The 27,194-nt window shown below is 43.8% G+C and overlaps 6 protein-coding genes across 7 annotated transcripts in view; 3 read left to right on the forward strand and 3 right to left on the reverse strand.

Moving 5' to 3' along the window:
* Positions 1–947: 947 nt before the first annotated feature.
* Positions 948–2,003, reverse strand: LOC137794119 (C-X-C chemokine receptor type 2-like). The gene has a single exon (XM_068590748.1). The coding sequence runs from the start codon at positions 2,001–2,003 to the stop codon at positions 948–950; it is 1,056 nt and encodes a 351-aa protein (XP_068446849.1).
* Positions 2,004–5,464: 3,461 nt separating this feature from the next.
* arpc2 (actin related protein 2/3 complex, subunit 2) lies at positions 5,465–12,452 on the forward strand. Its single transcript, XM_068590894.1, has 10 exons — positions 5,465–5,664; positions 6,872–6,906; positions 7,166–7,278; positions 8,651–8,696; positions 8,886–9,072; positions 9,338–9,431; positions 9,845–9,971; positions 10,065–10,165; positions 11,054–11,154; positions 11,957–12,452. The coding sequence occupies exons 1-10, from the start codon at positions 5,591–5,593 to the stop codon at positions 11,976–11,978; spliced, it is 900 nt and encodes a 299-aa protein (XP_068446995.1). The 5' UTR covers positions 5,465–5,590; the 3' UTR covers positions 11,979–12,452.
* A 497-nt stretch (positions 12,453–12,949) lies between these two features.
* Positions 12,950–16,116, reverse strand: LOC137794205 (keratin, type I cytoskeletal 18-like). The gene is made up of 8 exons (XM_068590893.1): positions 15,656–16,116; positions 15,486–15,568; positions 15,220–15,376; positions 14,970–15,131; positions 14,748–14,873; positions 14,159–14,388; positions 13,951–13,985; positions 12,950–13,342 (listed from the first exon to the last, which is right to left on the reverse strand). The coding sequence occupies exons 1-8, from the start codon at positions 16,037–16,039 to the stop codon at positions 12,996–12,998; spliced, it is 1,524 nt and encodes a 507-aa protein (XP_068446994.1). The 5' UTR covers positions 16,040–16,116; the 3' UTR covers positions 12,950–12,995.
* A 310-nt stretch (positions 16,117–16,426) lies between these two features.
* On the forward strand, positions 16,427–19,255 carry LOC137794305 (keratin, type II cytoskeletal 8-like). The gene is made up of 8 exons (XM_068591057.1): positions 16,427–16,588; positions 17,778–17,986; positions 18,107–18,167; positions 18,314–18,409; positions 18,486–18,650; positions 18,735–18,860; positions 18,946–19,180; positions 19,227–19,255. The coding sequence occupies exons 1-8, from the start codon at positions 16,427–16,429 to the stop codon at positions 19,253–19,255; spliced, it is 1,083 nt and encodes a 360-aa protein (XP_068447158.1).
* A 2,484-nt stretch (positions 19,256–21,739) lies between these two features.
* On the reverse strand, positions 21,740–22,765 carry gpbar1 (G protein-coupled bile acid receptor 1). Its single transcript, XM_068590243.1, has one exon. The coding sequence runs from the start codon at positions 22,763–22,765 to the stop codon at positions 21,740–21,742; it is 1,026 nt and encodes a 341-aa protein (XP_068446344.1).
* Positions 22,766–24,756: 1,991 nt separating this feature from the next.
* Positions 24,757–27,194, forward strand: part of LOC137793858 (histone deacetylase 4-like) — a 58,797-nt gene continuing 56,359 nt past the window's right edge. Inside the window, exon 1 of one of the 2 annotated variants that reach the window (XM_068590239.1) lies at positions 24,757–24,853. The gene's annotated coding sequence lies outside the window, so the exon portion shown is untranslated. Of the gene's footprint in view, positions 24,854–25,449; positions 25,526–27,194 lie in introns of those variants that run through there. The other variant, XM_068590241.1, reaches the window with a different exon arrangement.

Raw genomic sequence — 27,194 nt, forward strand, 5'->3', positions numbered from 1 at the left:
TTACTTTAGGCTTCTTTGAAGCTGAGCAAGGCATCCCCAGGCATTAACTTAGTTTTTTTATTTTTTAATTAAAATACTTATAACACAACTTTAAACCTTTTATCATCAGTCCCCTGATTATTCATCTGCAGTAAAGATTTGTACTTTGCTTGGGACTTTGTTTCGGGAACTAGGTCAACATCTGCTCACCTCGCTATAATCATTTCTGCCTTAATATAACAAACACTACCTCTGCTTTTATTTTATACATGCCCACTGAATTACTTTGCAACTCAGTTCGTTTTAAAGGATGTGAATTCTGAAATAATGTCCTGGATTTGTCTGGTTTTAGTGAGCTTAGAAATCTTGTAAACTGTTGTTTTCAAGCTCAAGAATGAACTCTCTGTTGATTATGAAAAGCCAAAGTGTAAAATTGATTGCTGTGCATTTCAAGCATCACCCTATAGTTATCTTTTGCAGGTTTGTCACAATTATTGGTATTTGTGTTTGTCAAAAGCACTCGCCAACCACAGTGAGTGAGTGCAGGAAAGATTGAAAGGCCTTTTTATTTGTAATGATGAACTTGTCAGCACTTGAAATGTGAATAGCATTTGCACGTTTACTGAAAAAGCAGTATTTACAGTTATACAAACTTTGTAGCATATGTAATAAATGAACACAGAAAAAACTATCAAGAGTGTAAGCTTGAATTCTGCAATAGTCCAAAATTATTTGATTAAAAACACTCAAAAGCACATCCAAAATCCAAATAATGGTCAATTCTTTAACAAGGAAATGTAAATTGAAGACGTGGATGAAGACAACAGGAAAATCAACAGATGGCAGCAGTGCACCACATATCAAAATTAGCGACGATTTTCTGCATTCAGATGGAAATAACTTTCTATCTGGCTTATACAAAAAAGAAGACGATTAAAAATATATATTTTCAAAAGTCTATTGCAGTTTTAGAAAATATGTCCGTTGCTTTCTGAAGTCTGAGACGTCGACCTGCTGAACTTTGCCCCCGACGTCCTCTCCTGTCTGGCTCTCCTCTGAACAAGTTGGGTTATTCGGTTCCTGAACTTCTCTCCCACAAACGCGTAGAGGACCGGGTTGATGCAGCTGTGGAGCAGAGCCAAGCTGTTCGTCATAACCAAAGCCAAGTTCATGGCGCTCCTCAGAGCGCAGCTGTACTGTATCACGTCGGCCCTCATGAGTGTGTCCACCATCATGGTTATGTGGAACGGCGTCCAGCACAGCAGAAACGCAATCACCACGACTATGATCACCTTCATGGCCCGGTGCTTCTGGAAGCCGCGGGTGCTCAGCAGCCTGGCGGTGGTGACGCTGTAGCAGAACAGCATGACGACCAGAGGGAGCAAAAAGCCAAAAATGTGGCGCAACCCGCGCGTGGCTTTCCTCCACAAGGAGGCGCTGCCTATGTCAAAGGTCTCGGTGCATATCATCCTCTCTGCGTTGAGCTGGGTGGCGTCGTTGAAGAGCGCGGGCAGAGCGAGGGCCCAACCGAGGGCCCACACTGCTGCACACATTATCCAGCTGCACATCCTCTGGCGACTCCGGAAGCTCTCACTGGCACGCACAATCACGAGGTAGCGATCGACGCTGATACAGGCCAGGAAGAGGATGCTGGTGTAGAAGTTCGCATCGAAGACGAGGTTGAGGAGCTTGCACATGAAGTCACCAAAGATCCATCCTTTAGTCAGGGCCACAGCCCAGAATGGGATTGTGAGGGCCATCAGACCGTCTGCTATCGTCAGGTGGAACAAGTACACATCCGAAGGGGTCAGCGCCTGTCTGCTGGTGCCGATCACCCACCCCACCAACAGGTTCCCCGGTATTGCCAGTAAAAAGATGGCTATGAGGAGGACACTGATTGTCAAAGCTGCTGTCGGAGCCAGCGGTTTTAGCTCACATTGTAACGTCTTTGGATCCAAAACGTAGGGTGTGGTGTCTTCAGAATAGGTATAGTTCAGATTATCCATAGAAAAGTTGTACATCATGCCTATGGAGTGGAGAAAAAAAAGATGAATACTGGTATAGGATTTAATGCAATTATCCTACAAAAGTACACTTGAAAAGAAGAGGAAGCTGCAGCAAGAGGATGCATGATATTACTTTCTCAAGCTATAGCTATTTACCACAATTATGCAGCTTTAAAATATGACCACAAGCTCCATGGAGAGAAGAAGTATCACAAGTAGAGACGAGTATTACGGTTTGCTACCGTTAACTTACATCAACACCTGGTCATACCAGACCAAGAAACCAAAACACAAGTTTTTTTGGGATTATTTATCAATTTTATTGGGTTAGTCGTCTTTTTTAAAGTTACATATCTCCTTTTGATACACACATACACACTGAGACGCTCACCTTCTGACATTGCTGGAGCTTCCTTTCAAGATGACAACAGCTCAACACCCAAATGAGTCTGTGCTAACGAGCATCCCTTTAAGTGTTTGTAAAAAAAAAAAATGTTATGGAGAGTTGACCCAATGTCCTGTTTCCGTCCCCAATATGTTGCTTCACGGGCTTGTGTTATCAAATGTCTTTGCTCCATTGCAGCAGAAGAGATTTTGACATGCTGCTGGAGAGGAAGCACAGGTGAAATGAAGTGACGCTTTGCCATTCTGCTCTTTGATTTATAGGAATATAGCTATCCAAACGCTGATTACGAAAACACATAGTAAATAAATACACATAAATGGAACCAGATAAACAAATCTTAAGTTGTGAACCCCTGGTTTAGTTGTACTTGTTAATGCTTTTAAAAAAAGGAAACATAAATTGTTCCTATCTAAAACAACAAAGTGAGCCTTTTTATGCTCCCAAACTCTCTCTCTCTCATCACCGCCATAACACTTTATATGTCTACAAATAATGATATGTTCCTCCAAACTAAAGCTCCCCACCTTTGAAAATAGACACATTTGTGATAATAGTATAGCAAAAAAAATCCTTCATGGATGTTATAAACTGATTGATGCAGTCAAGAAAGTTATGTCTCAAAACAAGACGTGCCAGATGACAGAGGATGGGACGCTGTTGCAAGTCATTGGGTAACCAGAGGTGTTGGGTAAGGGGTTTTACAAATCAGCAAGTCGGGATGTCGGCAGTGAGACTTTCTGGAAATTAAACATTTTGATTTCACGCTTGCTGTTGCGAAGGTCTGGCATCCTTCCCCCTGTTTTGTTCCCACATCATCTGAAGTCAACAAATAGTCAACTGCCAGGTATCTTGCTCAGATTGTTGGTATGTGGGTTAGTCTGTTGAGAGTGTGTGAGCATGCAGAGAATAACACATCAGTAATGACAGGGGACACAGCTCATAGAAAGGCTTCACTGACACTCCTACGCGTCTGCTCGATCTTAAAGTAAAGACAAACATGTATCCAGACACTGGGGTGTCTCCTCTTCCTCCCCTTTGACTCCATCAGTCACTTCATTTAGGTCCTGAGTGATCCCACGCGCAATAATCCACATAGCATTGTGTTGCTTCACTCTCCTGTCACACAACTGAGCCATAAAGGCTCCACGCCAACAATTACCAGTATTGGCTCCAGCGTCCCTCAGGTAACGAGGTAGTCCCCAACAAGACTGGCCTGTTCTTGGTTTCTGGTCACAAACAATATCTTGATTAGTAATAACAGCACTATGAAAATAAACACAGAAAAACAAAAGGCTGGAAAATGTTAATATCAGTGTTGTTTTTGTTTTCTTGAGTTGTTTTTTGTTATAGTTTTTGCGGTTTTGTAAAGAAAAGAAAAAAGAATGATGGTGAAACTTGGCAGGGTCATGCCTGTTCTTTGGAAGTTGAGATAATGTGTCGGGTTGTGTGCGTCTTCATTAGAAATGTCAATTGTGACAATGAAAAGGAAATATTTGCTCGTCCATCAATCATTTTATTAACCATGCGTATCAACATTTTTGGGTCTAAAGTAACCCTGGAATGATTCTTCAGAATCTAAAGACGTAATCTGTTAAAATGAAGCTATGCTTGGAATTTAGTTTATGTTGGGAGTGGGGCTGCATCTATGTGTTTTTCAATCAGATAACACTTTTTATTAGTTTCTTATTTGACAAGGGTCCGTCTGGGGCATTATTCTGCTGTCACCACCCTGACGTCCTCTAAGCTGTTTGTTTTGATAATTTAATAAAACAATTTTACAATACTCCATTACAAGTAAACGCCTGCATTCATACAAAAATATAATCAGAAAAATTAAGTAAAACTACTCATACATGCCATTATTAGATTGTTAATACTCATGCATCAATGTACAGTCCAAGTATTCTTTTACTGCAGCTGCAGGTGAGTTTTGGTGAACCCATCAGTGACTGAACGCTGTGTTGTGTTACTACATGAAAGTGTCTTCTTCATGTTTGGACAATATACCAACACAGTAGTTATGTTATTACATTCCTGAACTTCTTCTTTAAAAAAAAACAAAAGCACTCAACTGAAAAGCTCAACACGACTTTTGAGTATGTCGCGACAGAATATGCAGCTATTGCTGACAGTTATTTAAAATTCCTTGTAAATGGACCCAGGCCTGTGTTTAAATTTACACCTCATACTTATCATGTAAAATGAACTATTTTGACAATGTGTTTGTCTGACATGTGAGAACCACATAGTTATCTATCTGTGTCAGTATCTAGTGTGAATAAACCACTTTTGATCAAGCAAATCAAATTATGAAAAAAAAACAAGTGAACACATGGCTACTGTGGTTCTTGGGAATATCAGGTTGTCCAATTTCATGGCTGGTAATTCAGACTTGCGGATGTGATATGGCTTACTCTTTAAAATAGCAAATAACAGTTATTAAAAATTATGCGTAAAGGGTTTACACTATGTTTATTTCAGGGTTTCACAACAGATGACTGAAATGATAAATTCAAGACAAACCCACATAAATACATTTTCAAACACTGTCCTTGTGCTACACAATTGCTGGATAATTACTATGTTGGAAAAGAATAACATGACACATTCTTCATCTTATTAACCTTAACCATATATAATATAAACATATGAGACCATTGTAAAAAAAAAAATACAACAATAAACTATGATCAATGAACAATGATTTGTTAATATGAGTTGTATTGCAATAATCATTATTATTTTTAGAGCATATCTGTAAAAACCTGTTCTCAATAATTATGACATTATTTTTAATAATCTAGATACCTTCAGTTCTGTATTTTACATAAGGATGTATTTGTTTGCATTGCATACGTTGTATATTTGGACATTTGTTTTATGCAAAACTGATCACAAGTAAATAGCAAATCTCCATCATGCACTAAATCAGTGACAGGTCCGTTTCTTTCCATCTAATCTGCCACAAATTAACAATATTGTCGTTACGATTTTATTAGACAGGCAACTTCGCGGGCCTCCTCGTCTTCTGGGGTCCTGAGTGTAAAATACGCGGAAGCGACAGGCGGAAGGAGCCTCGGCGGAAGCGGTCTGATCTGTCAAGGCAGGAAAAAATTTGCAGAATTTGACACAAAGAGGTTAATCCCACCAAATAGCACCGATCTTTCCCCCTTTTTCCTCGACACCGGCGTCCGCTGCCATGATCCTGTTAGAAATCAATAACCGTATTATTGAGGAGACGCTGTCGTTGAAGTTCGACGGCGCATCCAACGGGTGAGAAATCATTGTTACACCTGGCTAGCGTCGCTAGCATCAGCTAGCTCCCCCTGTAGCGGTTTACTGGAGGTAATGGCTGCATAGCACGAAGCAGAGGGTGGACTTCAGAGGCCGTAGGTAACCTTTTGCCTGCTAGTCAGTCGTGTTTGTGGCTGTAAATGTCCAAATACATTGTGAAATATCTCGATTATCCCGGTTTGCCCGGAGCTGGGTGTGTCTGCCCAGAGTGGTGTTGTACCGCAATTTGTGACCCCGGTGATTGAATCTCCCCTCGCGGTTCTTCCAGAGACCGTGGAAGTATAATAACTGAGTGTTTTAGCCTATTTGTGTACTGTTTACCTGGAAAATATACATTTTAACGTGGTTATGGTTAAAGTCTTCTTAATTAATGGAGGTCACAATGTCGGTTATCTTGATGTCAAACCACAAAAGCCTATTTTTAACTCTCCATTTAATTAAAGCCATTTATCTGCATAAACTAGGGGATTAAATCGGGATTCACATCCAGTGATATACATTGTCTAATAAGTACAGTTGTTGACACATCAGCTAAATCAAGGATAAAAAACATCATATCCGGTGTCCTGTCCCCGCGTCATTAACCGTCAGCCACACTGTCACAACACAGGGCTGGTATTGTTGTCTTGGAGTTCGTGCTTCCACTTTATATAAACCAAATGTTTGCTTTCCACGGCTCAGTAGGACTAGTTAGCGGCTACTTGGTAGCCAACCAGCGGCTCTCTCTCTCCAGCTTCCGCATTCCTGTCGTCAGGCTGAGTCAAGTCTGTGCAGCTTCTTGGAGCGAGCAGTTTGGACAAGCAGCTGCAGCATCCACCTCTAAAAATATCCACGTATTACGTGTTGTGGTTACATCCCCGGAAGAGTGTTTTTCTGGATTAAGAAACTACAATATTGTCGAAGTGATTTCTTACAAAATCTTACTGAAATATCAATAGTTATGGTGCTTTTCCGAAGATTTTGGACAGAAAATTCACACCAGTAAACAGATACTGTCTTTACTTGAAATCAGAGCATAAACACTTTTTTTTCCCGTCATACATTCATTAGCATTTTATTCATTCAGCTTTTAAAAGGTCATACAATAATTAAAGAATGCTATAATTAAACTATATCTGACTCAACAACTCATGGCTGCATTCCCTTTATGCCTCATGCATCTCCTAACTTTGCTCTCCCCTTGCAGAACCAAGCCAGAGGCCTTGGATGTGACGTTTGCAGGTGAGACTATGGTGGCATCTTATCGAGATTCGAATTGTCCATCTACTGAGTTATCAAATATATATATATATATAAATATATATAGATGACGTTTCAAGGGTACTGCTGGAAGATCTTCCTATTATGCAATCAACTTGTTGCACATGCTCAGCCTTGCCGGTAATCACATGTGAAATCGTCCAAAATAATCTTCCATGACATGCCTTAGGTTTCCAATGAAGATGGCAGAATATGTGTTCATTGTTCGTCTCCGCTGCAGATTTCGATGGCGTCCTGTACCACATCTCCAACCCCAATGGGGAAAAGACCAAAGTGATGGTCAGCATCTCCTTGAAGTTCTACAAGGAGCTGCAGGAGCACGGGGCCGATGAGGTACGACACACAAAGGGAGCAACTTAACGAAAAAAAAAAAATGTTCCTCTGGGCCTGCCCAGACAGAAATGGGGCCCCAGGAATGCTCAGTTATGTGAAGTTTCAAATTCACACACTTATACAAACTGTATACACAAAAGTAACACAGACCAGGTTCCAAGTCCTGGAAAAAAACTCTTTAAGTGTCTGAAATTATGCGCTTATATTTCATAAGGTGAAATGTTCTTGTCTTTACGGTCCTAAACCTGTTTAAAAAAATCTCCAAAAACGTGTGAACTTTCTCACACGCGGAAAATAAATTGGTCATGCGGAAGTCAACAGGTGCTTCATTATACACCTGTGATTTACATTTTTCTTTCAAAGTGCAACAGTGAAGCCACTGTCACCAATACGTCCAGACAGGATTCATTAAGATTTTGGTGTCAATTTTGAGCGGAAAAAGTTGTTTTTTTTTAAGCAGTATGAGGTCCTTATTGCTATTTACACACACACACACACACACACACACACACACACACACACACACACACACCTCCACCACAAGAGCTCTGTTGCCATGTAAGGAAGAAAGCAGCTGCAGAGGCTTCTGGCAGAAACAGGAAGTGTGTTTGTGTGACTCACCCCAGGCGAGGAAATGCTGACTGCGAGCAGCAGCCACTGTGTGTGTGTGTCTGTCTGTGTGTGTGTCTGTGTGTGTGTTTGTTGGCTGCCGTCCAACAGCTTCCCTCCTTGTTCCCTAAAACTGAGGAGCGGAGGGATAAGTGAATGGTTCAGCAGTGTTACATTCAGTTATCCAGGCTGTGAAAAGTCTTATTCAGAAAGCAGTTGGGGAGGGAGGAGGGCTCCTTTTTATTCTCACACATTCCAATCTTCTTCTTCATTTGAGGCGGTTAGCTCTGCTGCTCGGATTAAAATGAGGAAGATCATTGTACACGGCGCTCTGTGTATTGTTGACCTTTGGTGACCCATAGTCGAGATTGCTTTGTATATTCCCGCTGAGCCCACCTCATTCCACGACGACAGGTACCCATTAGAGAGGAGGCCTCCTTGTTGTGAAATCACCACCTCCTTCCTCCTCCAACACACTCTACCTATTGTTTTTGTTATTGATGAAGAATTTTGAGCGAGAAAATTATGGCTTTGAAAGCATCAGTTCAATCAAAAGATGGCGCCGAATCATCTTGGGACCGATCTCTGTTCTCGCGTCAAAGAAGCGCCTTAAGAGCTTTTTTTTAAAAAAAAAAATTGTTTAACTCCTGCAGTCTTGTTCTGCTGCATTCATTCCTTCTTGTTTCCTGTCAACTAAGATTTTGCTCTTGACTTTAAAATTATTTTTTGCGCTGAAAATTAAAGGTCATGTTTTTAATTACAGCTGCTCAAGAGGGTCTATGGGAATTTCCTGGTTCCAGCAGAGGACGGTGAGATCTCACAAAGTTACTGATTGCTTGAGATTGATAGACGGCTGACTCCCACGTAGCCACTCTGTTCCTCATTTCTACTTGTTCCTTTTAATGTGTGTCTGTGAAAATCAAAAGCAATGGCGAACAATGAGGCATTACTCTCTGTAGGTTTTGTACAATCGTTAATCCTGATCGGTTTCCTCCCAGGCTACAACGTGTCCCTCATCTACGATCTGGACGCGCTACCGGCCAATAAAGACGAGCTCGTCCACCAGGCGGGCATGCTCAAGAGGAACTGTTTCGCCTCGGTGTTCGAAAAGTACTTCAAGTTCCAGGAAGAGGGCAAAGAGGGCGAGAAGAGGGCCGTGGTCCACTACAGAGAGGACGAGTCCATGTAAATGCAAATTCACACGTTTGTTCAACAGAGATAGATAAATATGTTCATGTTTATTAGGTGTTGTGGATATAAAATAACTTACTGTCTTAGTAATGAATAAAATAATGAAATGAAAACAGGGTGATTATGAGACTTATGATGTTGCACAGTTAAAAGACATATTTGGAGTCCTTTTGGATGAACTCTTCTGAATGGGAAATTAGTATAGGCCTCAGAGGACCAGGCTTTTAAAGCCTAATGTTTTTTTTCGTCTTCTGTTCAGGTATCTGGAGGCCAAGAAAGACAGAGTGACGGTTGTGTTCAGCACGGTGTTCAAAGACGACGACGATGTCATCATCGGCAAAGTTTTCATGCAGGTGTGTGAGGCCACATGTCCATAAAGTCGAGGAGGAAATGCAGTGAGGTTATATGAGACTGCAGCAAGCTCGTCCACTCCCAAGTTCCTCTCTGTTCAGCGTCCATTAGCTACATGAGCGTAGCATTAACATGTTGAAATGGGAGCAAAGAGTTATCTAATATTAAGTCGCGTGGTGCTCTCATTATTAGCTGAAAGCTTATTTATTTATGTTCTGATTAATTGATATGGCTAAGTAGCCTAGCTTACCACATCAAGCTAAGTAGCTAACAAGCTAAGATTAAGAGCCGAGCCTCTTTCCTTCCTTGCTGTTCAGTTCACATGTTCCTTTTTGAAATATAAATATATATAACTTGCCACATATGTTGTGTTTTTACTACAACACAACTGTTAACGTATCTGTTGGGTGCGTAGGAGTTCAAAGAGGGTCGGCGAGCCAGCCACACGGCCCCCCAGGTGCTGTTCAGCCACAGGGAGCCTCCTCTGGAGCTGAAGGACACAGACGCCGCTGTGGGAGACAACATCGGATACATCACCTTTGGTCCGTACTCAGGCAGCTCCACGGCTGAACTTATTGTTTTTACTTGTGTACTCATTTGATTCCGATGTATTCACTCTGCTTTTATGTGTTCAGTCCTGTTCCCACGCCACACCAATGCCAATGCCAGAGACAACACCATCAACCTCATCCACACCTTCAGGGACTACCTGCACTACCACATAAAGTGCTCCAAGGTCAGTTCAGCTCCACGGCAAGTTTCCTTTCTAATGGATTTAAAAACACTCATGTTCTGTCAGGTCTGGGGTATTTTCTCTTTGAGACTCTTTGGAGCAGAGTGCACGCAAATGCAACCTAAAAATCATGTGGTTTTTTTTTTAATTAAGCTCTGGCGTAACCGGTGCAAACCACCTTTTTGGTATTCAAATAGACCTTTTAGATAATCAATATTGTTGTAGATAATCAATGTCTGTTTCTTGGCTGCCATATGTGTGACTCAACAAGTTCTTTGGTCATTATGTTTTATCACTGGAGCGATACTTTACGACTTGAAGCTCATGACACGCTAAATGATGATCGTGGCTCCAGCGTTGCTTAACGCATATTAAGAAGGCAACTGTCGAAAGTCTGCCTTAATCACAGGCTGCACACGAGTCGTAAAGACCTCCGTAATGGTACGTTCCATCCGCGTTCAAAAACCTTCTCCACAATAGAAAGCCGAGGTATTTTGACACGCAAAATGAGACATTTTTCAAAAGGATGCTTCAACCCCGTTCAAAGCTTTCCGTCAGACTCAGAATCTCCTCTTGAGATCGTCCTGGTTGTGAGTTTCGAAAAGGGAAATGCATTTCGCACAAATTTCTGTGATTTTGCAGATACGAAAAGATTATCTGCGCTCGGAAATACTCAGGAACATGGACTCAAAAGTGGAAGTGTGTGTTTGCAGATTTAAATCTCAAAACACCTGCTGTCCAGGTGATGGAATTAGTTGTTGGGGTTTTATCCCATGGACAGTGGGGAGCGTGACACAAGAGAACAGTTTTCATCTTCATCTTTGTGTGAGAAAAAGAAACTGTTCATTTGTTCTTTGAGAATCTCCTCATACGATCTCCTTTCCTTCAAAGGCCTACATTCACACACGCATGAGGGCCAAGACGTCAGACTTCCTCAAGGTGCTGAACCGCGCTCGACCCGACGCCGAGAAGAAAGAGATGAAGACCATCTCGTACGTACCTCTGCTCCGTCTTCACCCCTCCCCTCCCTTCCCACGCCATTGCTCACATTCAGGTTTTCCTCATCCGGTGATGAGACAACGTCATTTTTTTGGGGGGCGGGGGTTCTTATTTCAGGTTGATTTTAACAAGATTTTATTTGACCACTCCTTCTTTTTCCATCTGTGGCTTTGTGTGTTTTTGAGGTGTGACTGTTTGCCGACATTGTTTCTGCAGTGTTTGAAGTGAGTCAGGGAGGAATTTTTACAGCACTCTGCTTTTTCCTAAAACCTCCAAACACAGCTTTTTTAGCCTTGTAACTTTAGAAATGATGGGGAAATATAAACTGTCGGAGCAGAGGGAGTCTTTGTTCCCTGGTTATTGTGTAACTGAAACAATCAGAGACCCCACACTCACACACACGGTCACACACAGCCATCATGTTTGTGAGTTTCGAAGAGGGGAAAACACTTCGCATGAATTCTGTGTTTAAAGATACGAAGAGATTATGGGCTCAGGAATACTCCGATACTGGAAGTGTCTGTCGCTTATTGTTTAATGTGTCGGCAGATTAATTGATGCCACAATTATCCGGCGGTTTTTAGTTTATTTAACAACCAAACGGCAAACGCGACGAAATGCCAAATGATTACTTAATAATGTTTTCATGTCGTTAAAGCAGCTAACAAAAGTTGTTTTTAACAAACTTTGTTTCGACTTCACGGGTTTGAAGTCCGTGGGCGGCACCGGGGAAGACGATAACCTGTTGGGTGTCTTTGTGTGGCCTCTCATGTGTTTTTGTTTGATTTCTTTCAGTGGGAAAACGTTCTCCCGCTGAGGCTGATCCTCCCTCCCCACCAGAGAAAATCCGAACGCTCGTGGACACGAGCCAAAACGCGCTCCACTGAGACGCCACATCGGACCGGACTCCTCTCAACGCTCTCGCCCAGCCCCTCAAATACATGTCCAGTCTTTTCCTTCCTTCCTTTTTTTTTTTTTTTTGATTTTTTTTTTTTTATGAATAATAATGTCGGCTGTACTTCGGGAAGGCCTCGGCTCAAGATAAACGGAAACATGGGCTTTCCCTGCTTTGCATAGTTAAAGAGAATTATTAGTCCTATATAAATATATATATGAAAAAAAATTGAAATTTTTGATACGATATCTTTTACTCCATTTGGTACTCTTGCTTGCCCCTCGACCCTCACCATGCAATATCTATTGTTGGATGATTCAACCCCCCTTTCCTCCCTCTGTGCTTTCATGTCGTCTGTACCATTGTCATTTGAAAAAATAAAATAAATCACTCTTACTCGTGCTGTCCTTTCCTCTCCACCACTTCATGGCACATATAATGTGTTGTCCTTGTGGCTTTGCTTCGTCATGTTTACTTTAAAATATTGATGTTGAAAAAATCGTATCAAATAAATTGCATATACTTCTTTGTATATTGGACATAATCACCTTTTTTAATGGCTTTCTGGCTTTTATTTTAATAGTAAAATATATTTTATAACACCCATTAGAAATAAAAAAATGCCTACAAAAGAATAAATGGTGCTAATGACATTACGGTAACTTTCAATTTTCACCTGAGTGACATTTTGGCAGATTTCTTCGTTATAAATTTATCTTTTCACTTCTTCCCATGGAAGTCATACTCTGTGAATCATAATCTGTTCAGTAGTATCAATATAAGTACATATGCAGATGTATTTCTACTTCTACCTTCAGTCAGAATAAGTAAATGAAACACTTTAAATCCAACATGTATTTATTGGTGAGCTCATCCTTCTCAGGTGAGACAACAGCAGGAAACAGTTTGACATGATGGAGACAGAAAAGCTTTTTAAGTTCAGGTTTCGGGCACTTCCTCCTTTATCTTGGGCTTTTCATCTTCTTTCTCGTCTGAGGAGGAGGAGGAAGAAGACGAAGAGGAGGAGGAAGAAGACGAAGAGGAGGAAGAAGAAGAGGAAGAAGAGGAATCTTTCTTATTTTTGGACTTTTTCTTTTTCTTTTTGCTCGCTGCAGCTGCTTCACTGTCGACAGCAACCTTCCCGTCCTTGACGAGGGGTCCTTCCTCCTCTTCCTCGGGGGCTTCGGGCGGGGTGGATTTGTCAGAGGAGCGTTCTCGCTTCACGAGGGCTTCTTCCTCCACTTGTTCCTGCTGCTTGGGCACCTTCTGGTCAGGCTTTTGCTGATCTGGAAACAAGGAGATAAAAGTGTGTTTAGCATCCCTTCAACCTTTCAGCTCTCCTCGCGTCAGTGTGGGATTCTGCTGCTGCTTTTGCGATTGATCATAACATTTATGGTGCCAGTGTGTTAAAACAGTGCGTGGTTACATGCAGTGACAGGGTGCAGCGTGACAGAAACAGTGAAGCGACACCATTAGTGTCACATTTTGGGAAACAGGCTTGTTTGCTTTCCGGCTCAGAACCAGAAGAGAAGGCCCGAACGTCTTCTGTCATTGTATTGTGTCTGGTATGCAAACGGGCGTGTTTCCCCAAAGCGACGTCTCCAAGAAGTGACGTGAGGGTGACATTTTTCAAGTTTAACTCTGCAGGTACAGAAGCTGTTGATTTGAACCGAATATAAAAGGTGTAAACCATGTGGCCAATCCACAAAATATTACAATTCAAATCTACAGCTGCGGGGGTCAAATCCTTCTTTTTCCTTTTATGAAAGAAGCCAATGAAGAAGGTGAGCTTTCTGCCTTGTAGAGATAAACTTTTCCAACACGTGCTGCAGTCTTTGCGATTCTGGTTCACTCGTTCTGTTCATTTGATCGTCGGGCCAGATCCAGAACTTACCGCCGTGCACCGCATCTTCTAAAGAAAAGTCCAAGCTGTCGGGAAAGAGGAGGATGAGTATGCTAACGAGTGGGAAACAGGTATAAATAAGCCAATAGGTGGCCACTTCCCAATATATATAGAACTATTTCAACTGCAGCCTTTTACCGGACGCTTGCAACTATTATTTCTCCTGAGAGGTGTCGGTATTCACCGCCGCCATCCTCACCTTTCGGGGTCGGCGGCGATGCCCTGCATGAGCCGCTGGTAGTTATTCATTTCCGTCTCCAGCTTCATCTTCACGCACAGCAGATTGTTGTTGTTGTGCACGTGGCGCTCCACCTGGGCCCTCACCTCCTTCAGCTCCGCCTCCAGCTGCAGGATGGCCTGGTTGAGGGGGCCCAGGCGCTGGTCGTTCTCCAGTTTGGTGCTCTTCAGGGCCTCCTCCAGGTTGAGGATCTGGAAGGAGCACACAGAGGTACTTTTTTAAAGCCGGGTCACGTCTCTTAATGTCTTTTTTTCTTTAGATATTTGACCGCCGAGGCCAAATAGTATGGAGCGGTAACGTTTTAAAAGGTTTACAGTTTGTTGTGAGAGCAGATTCAGGTGTCAGTGAGCCGGATGAAGAGTGTGCCCGTCTTAAAGTAGCAGGTTCACGTGGTAATGACAGAGCAGTCAGGTATGCTAAAGGCAGTGTTATCTTTCCGACTTTGATCTGACGGCTGTTTACCGGCCGACTACTATCAGTTTTGCTGTCGAGTCCATATTTAAAAAACATGGAAAATATTGTTGAGGGGGGGGAAAAAATGTGTTGTTACCTTGCTTTGGTAACTCTGGAGCTTAATTTCCAGAGATCTTTTCTGCCCGAGCAGTTCCTTGAGCTCTGATTTTCCAGAGTTCAGGTGCTCGGTGTTTTCGGCCTCCGCCACCTTGATGTTTTCAAACTGGGGAGAGAAAAGAGGAGGAGGGGGTGAGATGAAGATGAGTGGAGTGAACAGAGGAGACGAGAACAATGTGTAACTCTCCTAAAGCTGACGCACCTTGCTCTCGTACCACTCCTCGGTGTCCTTCAGGTTCTTCTGGGCGAGCTTGTCGTACTGGTAGCGGATGTTGTTGACCAGGTCGGCCAGGTCGGAGCCCCGAGTCTCCATCTCCACCTTCACCTCGGAGACCTTGACCTTCTCGCGCAGGTCGTCCACCTCCTGCGAGAGCAAAACAAGTTCACCTCGCATTTCACGCGGTGCACATTTTGTGACGCGTTCTTGAAAGCGTGTTTGGCTCGAGTCTCACCTCTCTGTGCTCCCGCTCGAGGCGACCGAGCTCCTCCTTCACCAGTTCGATCTCTTTCTGCGTCTGCTTGTGGTTCAGGTCGGTGTCCTCCATGGTCTTCTTCAGGTCCTGCAGGTCTTTTTCTAATTCTTTCTCTGCCTTTATCTCATCGTCCAACCTGCACGTGAGGGAGAACCAACAATGATCCACGCGAACCAAACAAATACAGTTGACCGAGGCAATGTTTTCCACACAAAAAAAAAAGAAAGAGAAAGCATGAGATTCACTTCTTCTTGAAGTCATCATTCGCCAGTTTGGTGTTTTCAATCTGGAGCAGCAGCTTGGCGTTGTCCTTGGTGATGTCTTTGATCTAAGAAGATGAATGCATGACAATGAATCAATGAAAATTGAGCTCCGTACGACATAAGAAATACAGTGAGAAGGCCACGTGACGCACCTGCTTCTTGAGGTTATCCAGGGGTTTCTCAGTCTCATCCCAGTCGCGCCCCGCGGGTGTTTTCCTCTTGGCCAAAATCTCATCGATCTCGTTCTCCAGGTCCTGGTTTTCCTTCTCCAGCTGCCTCACCCTGCCCAGGTAGCCCGACAGCCGGTCGTTCAGACCCCGCAGCGTCTGCTTGTCGTCCGCGGGGGCCGCGGGGAACGCGGCCGCATCCGCGGTGGACTCGGCGGCTGGTGCCGGCGCGGAGAGGGCGACGGGAGCGGCGTCTCTCTCCGTCTCGTTGCGCAGCACGTTGCGCAGCCCCTGCAGGCTCGCCACGGACGCCCTGGAGCCTCTTCCGCCGGCTCCACCGAACATGCTGGAGGCGGTGTTTGAAGGCATGATCGCTGCTGGATGAGAGGGAGCTGAACCACAAGGAGCGCTTCTTGACTGGAGAGACACTTGATGGGTGTGATGGAGACTGGTGGGTTTTATACCGGGATTTTACGCATGAATCCGCCCCGAGCTGGACCCATTGGCTCACGGTGCCCAGCACCACTCCTTGATGAACTGGCTCACACTCAAAATTCAAGTATTTCATGTTTGTTTTAGTTTGATTTCCTGAGTGTTTTTCTGCATCTGTCCTCTCTGGATTGGACGCATGCAGAGTTTTGGGGAGGGGATGGGTGGTCCTTGTCCACTTTAAAAGCAGGTGATGCAGAGCCGCTGGTACCTTCACGGCTCACCTGCTCGGCTTCTGGGTTTCACCTCGCGGGGACAAGCTGCAATATGTCTAAAGCAAAAGATTACAGCAGCCAGTCCTACTCCCCCGGCTCCTCGGGGCCGGTCAAGAGCTTCCCGAGCAACAAGAAGATCGACCCGTCGGGCAAATCCAGGGAGAAGGACGACATGGTGGGACTCAACGACAAGTTCGTCAGGTTGATTGACAAGGTGTGTGAACTACTCATTACTTATTGTACGTTCAACAGTTGGGCTAAATTAATTAATTGGTTTATTAAGATATTTCCTATACTGTTAGGCTTATTATGTGTTTGCTACTAAACCATATTAGCCTATAATAATTACGCTATCTGTATTATATATTAAACAATGTATTTATGAATTGCATTTTTCACTATTTTGTATGTTTTTTTCATGGGCTATAATTAAAAAAATATTCTAATTACGACATTTATTTTAATATTTTTTTGGCCTTTTTCTTTTTTTCTTTAAAAAGAAAAGAAGATAGTTGTCGTTTATTTGTATTTGTTTGTGTTCATTGACTCATTTAAACCGACGCAAAATGTCACAATCACTCATAAACAGAACAATATCGGCAGTCCCAGGACAATTTCCTGCACATCCCTTCATACCTCACATAGTAACGCAGATGTCACTTTCACATCACTCTTGTTTAAAGTACTCTTATCTGTTTGTCTGTGCACTTTATTTTAATTGTATATTATAGTGTAAAAGTAACATGTTCCTATTTCTTACACTGTGTTTACTGTCTCATGTCATGTTCCACCTGCAGTGACGAATATGTGAAACTCTTGGCAATAAACTTTTCTGACTCTGAGATTCAAAACAATGTTGAATGCACAACAAGCCCTTTGTTGCGGCTGTAGCAAAGAACTGACTTGTATCAGCATCTGTCAGCTGTAATTAGTTGTGTAACCGGAGGACATGAATCATTTCCAGTTCTGCTCGCCTCCCTTCAGGTGTACAATGTCAGAGGTACTTGTAGGACGCCACCTTGTGGATGATGATATATACCTTTAAGTCTGAGGGTGTGTACGGGTCATCCGTCAGTCATTGTAACCTGGACTATATGGACTTAGTGTTGTTTTTTGAGTTAATAAAAATGTGGCCAAAAAAACCCAATGAAATCGCAGCACGGCAGGAATCAGCTTGGCGCATGCGCATTGACACGATTATGCTGGTTTTGCGCAGAATTATAATAATAAACCACACTTCTATTTTGTTGCCAGCAGGTGGGGCTGAACTTACATATTTAGAGTATGAAAAAACACACACAAAATTTGCATCCAGCTACAGTTTATACTGTATTAGACATGGCATTCCTCACTGTTTTCCCCATCACATTAAATAATGGGAGTATTTTCTTTCTTTGTCTCAGGTGAAACACCTGGAGGATGAGAACAAAAAGCTTGACACCAAGCTGAAGGTCCTCAAGGACCAGGACGACTACGAGGGGAAAGTCGACGACATCGTCAAGCATCTGGAGAACGAGATGGAGCAGCAGATCGAGGTCTTGCTCCACGACAAAGAAAAACTGCAGGCGGAGCTGCTGCAGAACCAGGAGGAGGTGGAGGACACCAAGACGAGGTCATTTTTTAATATGTCCTTATTTGGGGGAGAATTATGTCCCAAAGCATAAATCCAGGGGACTCAAAACTAAGTCATTTTTGGAAAAAAATCACTTTTCACCCTTTCTATTGGTTCCAGATATGAGAAAGAGTTTTTAAAGAAATCCGACCTGGAGAACATGTTTATCATCAAGAAAAAGGTGCCGTCTGCTTTTTTTAAGCTGCTTATTTATTCAACCTTTTCAAAACATAGTCTCTTGTGAAGTTTGAAATACATTATTGTACTTTTAAAGGATTTCAGGCAACTAATAAATGTATTATTCTGTTTTTTTAACGTGTGTAACAGGACGTCGATGAAGGTCACTTGGACACAGTAGATCTGGCTCTGGAGCTGGAGGACCTGATGGGGAAACTGGACTTCCTCAGGGTCGGCTATGATGAGGTAAATAAATGGTTTATTGTATTTTTCATCGTCGTTTGACGCTTAGCGATTGATCCGCGTGTCTGGCCCCTTGCAGGAGATCAAGGAGCTGGAGTCGCTCATCCAAAACGAGACAGTGATCCTACGCGACAACAGCAAACGGTCCCTGGACATGGAGAAGATCATTGAGGGAGTCAAGAACCAGTACGCCAACATGGCCGCCCGCACCAGGGAGGAAGCCGAGCAGTGGAACCAGAAAAAGGTGAGGATGAGGAAGAGTCTCTCTTAAACCAGCTCCAGTGACAAACAGACATGGTCAAAAAATGTGCCTCCCTCCCTTCCTCAGATGGATGCCATGGTCTCAACTGTCGGGCAGCGTGAGAAGGATGTGCGTGACTTAAGGAGGGAGATCTCAGACCTGCTGCGCCACATCCAGAGGCTCAACGGGGACCTGGAGGCCCTCCACAGGAAGGTTGTGACCACGCAGATAAAAACCCACCCCAGAGTTCATCCGTTCAGCCGCTGACGTTCTCCTCACACTCTGCATTGGATGCTAGGAGGAGTCCCTGATGAAGGACATCGTGGACACGAGGGCGGAGGGAGACAGCAACCTGGAGAGGGCTCGGGAGGACATCGGCCAGCTGGAGGAGGCCTTGAGGCGGGCCAAGCAAGACTTGGCGGGACAGGTCCGCGAGCACCAGTGCCTGATGAACCTGAAGCTGGCGCTGGACATCGAGATCGCCACCTACCGCAAGCTGCTGGAGGGCGAGGAGCAGAGGTACGTGAGGTCATGTCTGCCATCACATGTACCACCGTGCGGTAACGCTCCAACTAACAGCCGTCTCTGTCTCTGCTCCCTCTCTGTGAAGAATGAACCAGCTCATGCGCAACGGAGGTGAGAACCATTTTGCAATCATTGTTTAGATGTCTCGAGTTGAAATTATCCAGTGATTTACAAGACAAATCAATAGTTTGGAAGAAATAAATACATCATTTAAGTTGGCATAATTGTGTATTAATTATTTTGTGACCCCCTTGGTCTTTTTTTCCCCTTGCCGGGATCTGGACCCTCATGTTTGGAATTAATGTTAAATCAGTACAGCAGTGAAGGCCTCAATATACCAGAATGCAATGCAGCAAATGGGCACAAAGTGGGTGCTTGCCCGCCTTTGATTTAAAGCAACTGTAAAATAAAATGTCTTGAGGGAATCTGAGAAAGAGGAAGACAAGGAAGGTAGCGAGGAACACAAATTGGTTATAGCAAATATTTAATCGAAAGAAAACCTGCATCGATTTCATGCACATCAACATTCTCATGACTGATTCATGTTTGTGTCCCGCTAAAATCAAACCTCTCTTCCGCTCAGATTTCTAAAAACAAACCAACCAATCCACGTCCTTACTTGCACGCAGACGTTCCCCTGCCATCGAAGCAACGGCTGCAACACACGACCGAGAACGAACACCTGACCGAGAACGAACACCAGCCATTGAAGCCCCACCTGCCCGAGAAGCCACGAGCCCCAGAACCCACCATCGTCCCGGCTCATGGCCTCACCCGGGGAGTGCACCCCACCTCCAAGAGCCGCCTGCTGATCCGGGTGGAGGTGGAGGCCGGCAGAGTCTTATCCGAAAGCTCCCAATACATCGAAGCTTGACCGACGCGGTCCATCGCGCCTCTCGTCTGCAGCATTACAGTGCATCCGCAAAATGTGAATTAAATCATTTAAATTGAACCCCTCAGGGATCATCTGGAAAGTGGCGTTTAGATGCAAGAGTCGTCTCGTGCTCCGTCTGTGTGTTTTCTAGGATAACACTATAGCTACTTGGCAGGTGGGACGTTTCTTCCTAGAACCCAGAGACGTTTTGTTTATGCCGAGCAGTGTTTTTATCTTTGTTTGTCTTCGCAAAGACTCGTGTTCTTGGTCCCATCGGTGTGTGTTTTGCAGTTGTTCCCTCATGCCTTTGGGAGCTATGTATGATTTTGTCTGACCGTGTAAAGGTTTCTCAACGACAACAATAAAATAAGTAACCAACAAACATGGATCCGGGGGGTGTGATGTCTTTTCCTTCTGCTTTACACCACAAACATGTCCAAATGATCACAAGAAAGTCAAAGGGCAAGAAAGGTTTACTATTCAATATTCACAATTGAACACAATAAATAAATAAAGCGCCGTGAACAATACGTCCGCTCTCTTTTTCATTTACAATAACACACAGGGAGTATAGTCGCCGGGAGAAAAGACATTTCGTGGAAATGCGTAAGTGACGTCACTCATATTTTCTGTTCCATGAAAAGAATCCAGACACCATTTGGACACAGTGTGTTTCCACTTGATACACATTGCAGTCACTCATCAGGACCTGGAGCCCAACAGTCTTGTCCTGTCCTCCTCCTCTTCCTCCTCCTCCTCGTTTCCCGGTTCGTCTCGGTCTCTCATGCGCAATATTCCGATGTGGAAAACATGCCAGAACATGGATGAGCAAGGCAACACGTACACACAACACAGTGACGGTGGAGTCAGACCCCGCGGTGATATCCCATCCCTCCTCATGTCCCATCGCAGTCGGACCTTGTTTGCTCTTTAACTGGATTAAAGTCTCTTTTCCACCCACATACTGTACGTACACGTCTAAAACCGCACTTTAATAGGGGAAACAAAGACTAATTAGTCTTGGAATACAGGTATTTGGACTCAGCAGATGTTTCTACGGTACTTAAGCTCGCTGTAACAGTTTATCTAAATATGGTCAAAACTGGGAACTCTTCTCTAACTTTTAACTTGCACACATGGTTGTGCACGTTCATGCTGAAGCTCTCAATTCTCCTCACGTCGTGAAGATTAATGAGCCTGCATACCGGTATAGAGATAAACACAAAGTAGGAGTAAACATTGCAGGCAGATGGAGAAAATCTACCACCGGTTCAACTGATAGCCGAGAAATCAGGACGGTAGCATGTTAGCATGTCGCTGTCGTGGCACTAACTCAGGTTAAATGATAAGAAACAAACAAGACTAAAGTCTTGTTTCAAACAGTGCTTGGTTTTATTGGTGTTCTGAAAATCACCACTAACTTGTCTTCATCTTTTTGATTATATCAAAGTAGCATTATCAGACAATTTATCAAATTGTAATGGAAACCTATAAGGAAGGTGGTGTTACAGACAGACAGGATGTGTCTTAGTATTGTGCAGGTAAAACCATTTTGTGGATGGAAACTTGTTAAAAAAAAATCAACTCAAATGTGTTTTTCTGCTGTGATGCAGCATTTCCTCCTGCAGACCTTGGTGGGCATCAACTCCACATCGTTACAGGTTCATCTTCATAAATATTCCACCCGATTTCCTCAGACCTCCACCTCTTCCGATTCCTGCGTCCTTCGCCTCCACCTGTCTCTGAGCTTCTGGAGAAGCTTGTACGCGGGATCGGTGTACTGCCTGTTGGCGAGGCCGAGCACCAGCGGCACCACCGCCATGCTCCCGATGCCGGTGCACGACAGCACGATGTGAGCGGTGGAGCTCCTCTTGGTGTCGCTGATCAAGAATACGATGCACACGTGCATGTATATGAGGTAGGGTACCCAGCACGCGAGGAACGTCAGCGACACGGCCACCACGCAGCGCGTGTAGCGCAGATTCAGCCTCTGCTCGTGGTCCGAGGCCTGGCTCCCCCGCTCCACCGAGCGATGGAGGCGGCAAATGTCCTTCAGCTGACCTCGGGTGATCCACAGAACACGGCCAGTCATGCCAGCGATGGCTAGTATGGCGGGCAGGACGAGTCCATACACCTCCAAGTAGATAAACGCATTGGGGAACACTCGCTTGTACGAGCAGCACTTGGTTCTGTTGGGTGAACAGTTTGAAAACGGCGTTATGTTTTGGCTCGCACAGCAGCCGTTCCAATCCGGGGCCGTCCAGTTGTTCCACCCGAAAGCGGGTAGGGATGCGTACAGAAGCGGCGGCGCCCAGACCACAAGCAGCGCCAGAGGGAAGCTGCGATGCATCCACAGGTTACTGTAGTGCAAGGGCTCGACGATGCAGATGTAGCGCTCGTAGTGGACCATGACCAGGTTGAAAAGGAACGCCAGGAAGAGGAAGTTTGGGAAAACGTGAGCCACCAGGCAGGAGCTCAGACTCAGCTCCCGGTTCAGGCCCATTAATGGTATGAATGGCAGCGCCATGCCCGTGCACAGATCCGCGACCAAGAGGCTGAGGAAGAAGTAGTTGGGCGTATTGTGGAGCTGGCGGTTACAGGCGATGCCCAGTATGATGACGAGGTTGGCCAAGATGATGGAGGTCGACAGCGGTACGGTGATGGCGTAGATGAGCTGCTCCCCCGAGAGCAGCGATTGGGAGTCGTTGCAGTCCATCATGTGTGAGATATGTGGCCTTCCTCCCCTTTGCAGTCTGTTTCTACTCCCATCAAGGCACAGCTACCCTGCGGGGAAGGAGACGCACGGTTGAAGTAGAGCTCTCATGGCTTAACAAGCTGAAATGTGTGAGACTGGGATACTCTATTTAAGAAGACGCAGTAAAGGATCCTCTTGAAAGGCAGTTGAAGTCAAGCAAAGCTACAATTTCACTGTTAAACATTCAGTAAAGATCAAGCAAAGCGGCCTGTCAAACATCATTAGGACTAAAGAGAGAGACAAACTCTCCTTGTTGAATTCAAGGGAGCATGTTTGTATTTATATTCCCTAAAATATCCCATTTCGTCTTTGGTGTGACAGTTACAACACTATCAGTCATCTCTCAAGCAGTGAAACAAATGCAATCTGTGTGTTGGCTCAAAGCCGAGATAAGAGCAGGTGTTAATGGATTTGAGGCTGCTGTCATTTAATAATTCATCAACTGGGACTCTGGAGTCAAGAGATTACACCTTGTCATCATTTTTTAATCCAATTTTAATTACATGAGATGCACACTAATTGTCTGTGTTTCCGGAGTTGATATAAAAATAAAGAAAAGTATATTTAATTGTGCTTTCTTTGTTAGCAAACAGGTAGCTAGCTGTAACGTAGCTCGGGTGCTGCAACGCGGACGGGTGTTGTTGTTGGGCCGCGGTGCATTCTGGGAGACCTACGAGGAAATTTCTCTTGAGAAAAAATGAAACGCACATTTAAAAGCGGTGTCCAAAAGCAGCATTCAAAACAGAAAAATTCTGAATTGAATGCTAAACTTCCCAAAATTATAAGTCTTTTTCGACCAGCCGGTGAAGGAAGCACTCATATGCCAGAAGAGACAGGTATTTATTGCTAAAGCTAACGTTACCGCGAAGCTAACGCTACACTTCGACATGTGTTTCCGTTACGTCTGGAGTTACCTCGCTTTGTCGTCATCCCGGAGATCATTTTACAAGTTTGACTTTAGGAAACAAGTCAGTTTATGGTCAAGGTAAATTCTCCCATTGAACTACAATAAACCATATTTTACACATAGTTTTATTTGTGAAATATGTTTTATAAGTATACTTTATTATGTCGGGTTAGCTAGTATTGTTTGCAACTGTGCTGTTAATGTGCAAAAGCGAACATTATATTACAATCTCTAACATTTTATGGTGTCAAAGTCCTGCGACAGTTTCAACAAATGCAGTCTTTAAAGGGTCTTTAAGAGGTGAATACACAGAAACAAATTGGTTTGACTTCAATTACTGCTTTAATGCTGTTTGGTTTGATTTCATGGGGTTTTCTTCTCCACTGAAATATGCTTTAAAGCCATTTTCAAAATATGTCTTCTCATAAAAGGAGACACTTTTTTTATTTTTCAAGAAATAAAACAATGCTTTTAAAAAACAATTGTTCAAATCATTTGTAACCCTATAATAATGAAGAAAGTGGTTTAAAAGAGTAGAAATGATGCTACCTAAATAAATCACCAGAAATATATAATAACCTTTGCAAAGTATGAAAACTTTTTGAAATAAAAAAGGTAACGAAATAAAACAACTATGAAGGTTTTTACCTGTTTTTTCTTGGGATGAGCGGTCCAGTCATGTATCCTTCGGCAAAGTAAATTCAAGTAAAAATGCTTCTTATCGCTCTCCTGATGCCGTCGACCTTGCACCCCTGCATGTCACATCCACAAGCAGAAGATGCCACCTTCAACATGAACGACAGGAGCTTCTTCTGTATTGTTTAATAATCCTTTCAATCAAGTCAGCCACAGCAGCCTCACTACAAACTCCAAGGGAGCGAGAGCGAGCAGCCAAGTGTAACGCTGTTCCTCTCAGATACTTTAAAGGGGAAGTGCACACTGAAGGAGGAGGCTCCAGCAGTTGTTAAGGGTCACTGGTCACACTGAGGATGAGGCAGCAATGTCTGTTAACCCTTCCCTCTACTAACTGCAGCTTTTGTTCACTGTCCAGGGTTGTGGTTCACGTCCATGAATTGAAGGAGGATGGAAAGCCGTTATCACTGCAGCCTGGATGGGATAAGGACATTCCTGGGTAACATCACCAGGTCTGGCATGTGGTTCGCTTTCACACCCTCCATTAAGTTCTCCAGAGGCTTTTGGTGTTTATATTCTTTAAGTGAAACCTCAGTTAGAGAACCAAGGGAGGAACATCCAACTGATAATAATATTTTCAAGCAAAGAGAGAGTCTCTCGATTCTCTCAGAAGTTTACAACTTTTAAGCTGTCCCAAGGGGAAATCAATATTGTATATAGAAATATATAGAAGCTGTACAAACACAATTTTCTTTAGAAATGTGGACTAAAGTAGGAGTTTTCAGGAAATGAGCAATCTGAATTCATATTTTCTTAATGTATTTCTTTTGGCCATTCACTGACCGAAACATACACATGCAATAGTGTGTACGCCTGAATTCATAACAGCCGTCACACACGACTCAGATTTAAACACAGTGTGAGATGGAAGGCCGCCGGTGACCTGTTTTTTAGCCAAACACGGAAACTTTCCCTGATAGTCTGGAGCAGACCTGGTGCTGTTCGAGATGGACGAGCTCCCGTCAGATATAGGTTGTAAACAGAGATGTCCCCCGGGCCCGGGAGCGTCTGAGAAGACACTACGCAGGAAGGCCGAGCTGGACATGAAACCACAACATCTTCCCCATTACACAGGAGGAGATGGAGCATCTTGGCTTTCCCAGAACACCGGATCCTATTCGACAGTACGTCAGTGATCTAATCTGCATCATTCGTAAACAGTAGAAACACGCAGTGTGATATGAATAATTAAAGGTTGTCTGAAGACTGTGGCTGGCAAACTTTAGCTGAGACGTATGGTGCCACTTCCTCGCTCCAGAAGACACTGGAGGTTTGATTTTTCTTAATTTCTTTCAGGGCTTATAATTCCTGACATTCCCAAATCAATTTTTCACATACACCTCATCTGACACTTCCTCCCAGCACTCAATTCCAACTCTTAACTTACTTTAATCATACATGTTACACTTAAATTAACTATAATATAATTTTAATGAAAATGTGGCCACGCAGATTATCTCCCCCGCTCTAACAGGCTGGAAAGTGAGCTGAAAGCCACCAGTTGGCACACATATATCTAAACTGACTCCCCTATAAGTGTTTTTTTCCTGAGTCAGTTTTTGTGAAACCGTTTTAATGGGTCCTTCAGTTGCCTCCTCTTCCTCCAGACGTGTTTACCTTGGCACCAGCACCTGCGCGTCTCTCTGTGCTCGACCGATTTGTTCGGCGTCGGTTGTCAGCGCGGCAATACGAGCTGCAATTTAATAGACCAGGCTTTTGGCCCTGTGGAGATCTAAAAGTGATCACCCTTCAGGCCACTCCTCGCCTTTGTCTTCAGGCAGGCTGACCAAACACACGGCTGTGACGGATGAGGAAAACATGATGCCGTCATTGGCCGCCACACTCGACAGGTGGTGTTTTCTCCTGGTCACTAAACAGGCGGCTTAACTACTGCTGGATGAGTTTTGTGCAACCTATAATGCAAAAATACACAGAAAATCAAACAATATTGTTTATATTTTGTGCCTCATCTTCTGACTAAGAAGCACACAGACAAAACATGTCTGCTTGTGCATACATTAGCATCAAGATACGAGGAAGAAGCACTTGTGCTCAGGATACCGATTGACGGTTGTTTTCCCCCTCATGGTGACTTACGACCGGCGGGAGAGGAGAGAAAAATAAATAACAGAACAATAGAGTTCGAGGAGCAGAGCTGGTTTTGGCCTTGAAACAAGACCTTTTTAAACTTTTGAGTGCGAGAAGGAGCAAGGAGAGGTGCAGCGGTGGTGTTTGACTGAATCAGAAGGCGTTCCAGTCTGGTCTTCATCAGGACGCCTGAAACCGCAAAGCACCGACTCACCCGTTAATTACACATCCATTAATACGAGGGATTGCACGCTGGTCAGTGAGTCACTGCTGAGGTGTTTCTGGTGTAATTGCGCCCTTTTCATTCATTCAGTGTTTTACTTTTTGGGATCCCGTACTCTGGTTCCTTTACTGGGTTCATTACGTCTTGATTTGTATGCACATTAGCAGAAAGAACATTTCACATGGAGCGATTCTTGTTGGTCGAGTCCCAGTAATAGCTTTAGTGCCGGTCTATTTTAAAGTTTATCTCTTGAAGCATCAGAAACATACTGTTTATTTGTCGTTGCAGCAGGAAGACCGGAAGATAAATGTGGAATTCAAAAGGAGTAATATAGCTCTGAGTAGTGTGTGCTAGTGGAGGCCCCATTGGCTAAACAAAGCCTTATCTATTTAATGATAACAATCTAAATTTGGTATTAAAGACAGGGCAGAACGCATTCAGGCTTTACTAAATCAACTTCGGCCACTGTGACTGTACTCACC

Source organism: Clinocottus analis, unplaced genomic scaffold (assembly GCF_023055335.1).
Source record: "Clinocottus analis isolate CAN_PGR_092001 unplaced genomic scaffold, fCliAna1.0.p SCAF_24, whole genome shotgun sequence".
NCBI lineage: Eukaryota > Metazoa > Chordata > Actinopteri > Perciformes > Cottidae > Clinocottus > Clinocottus analis.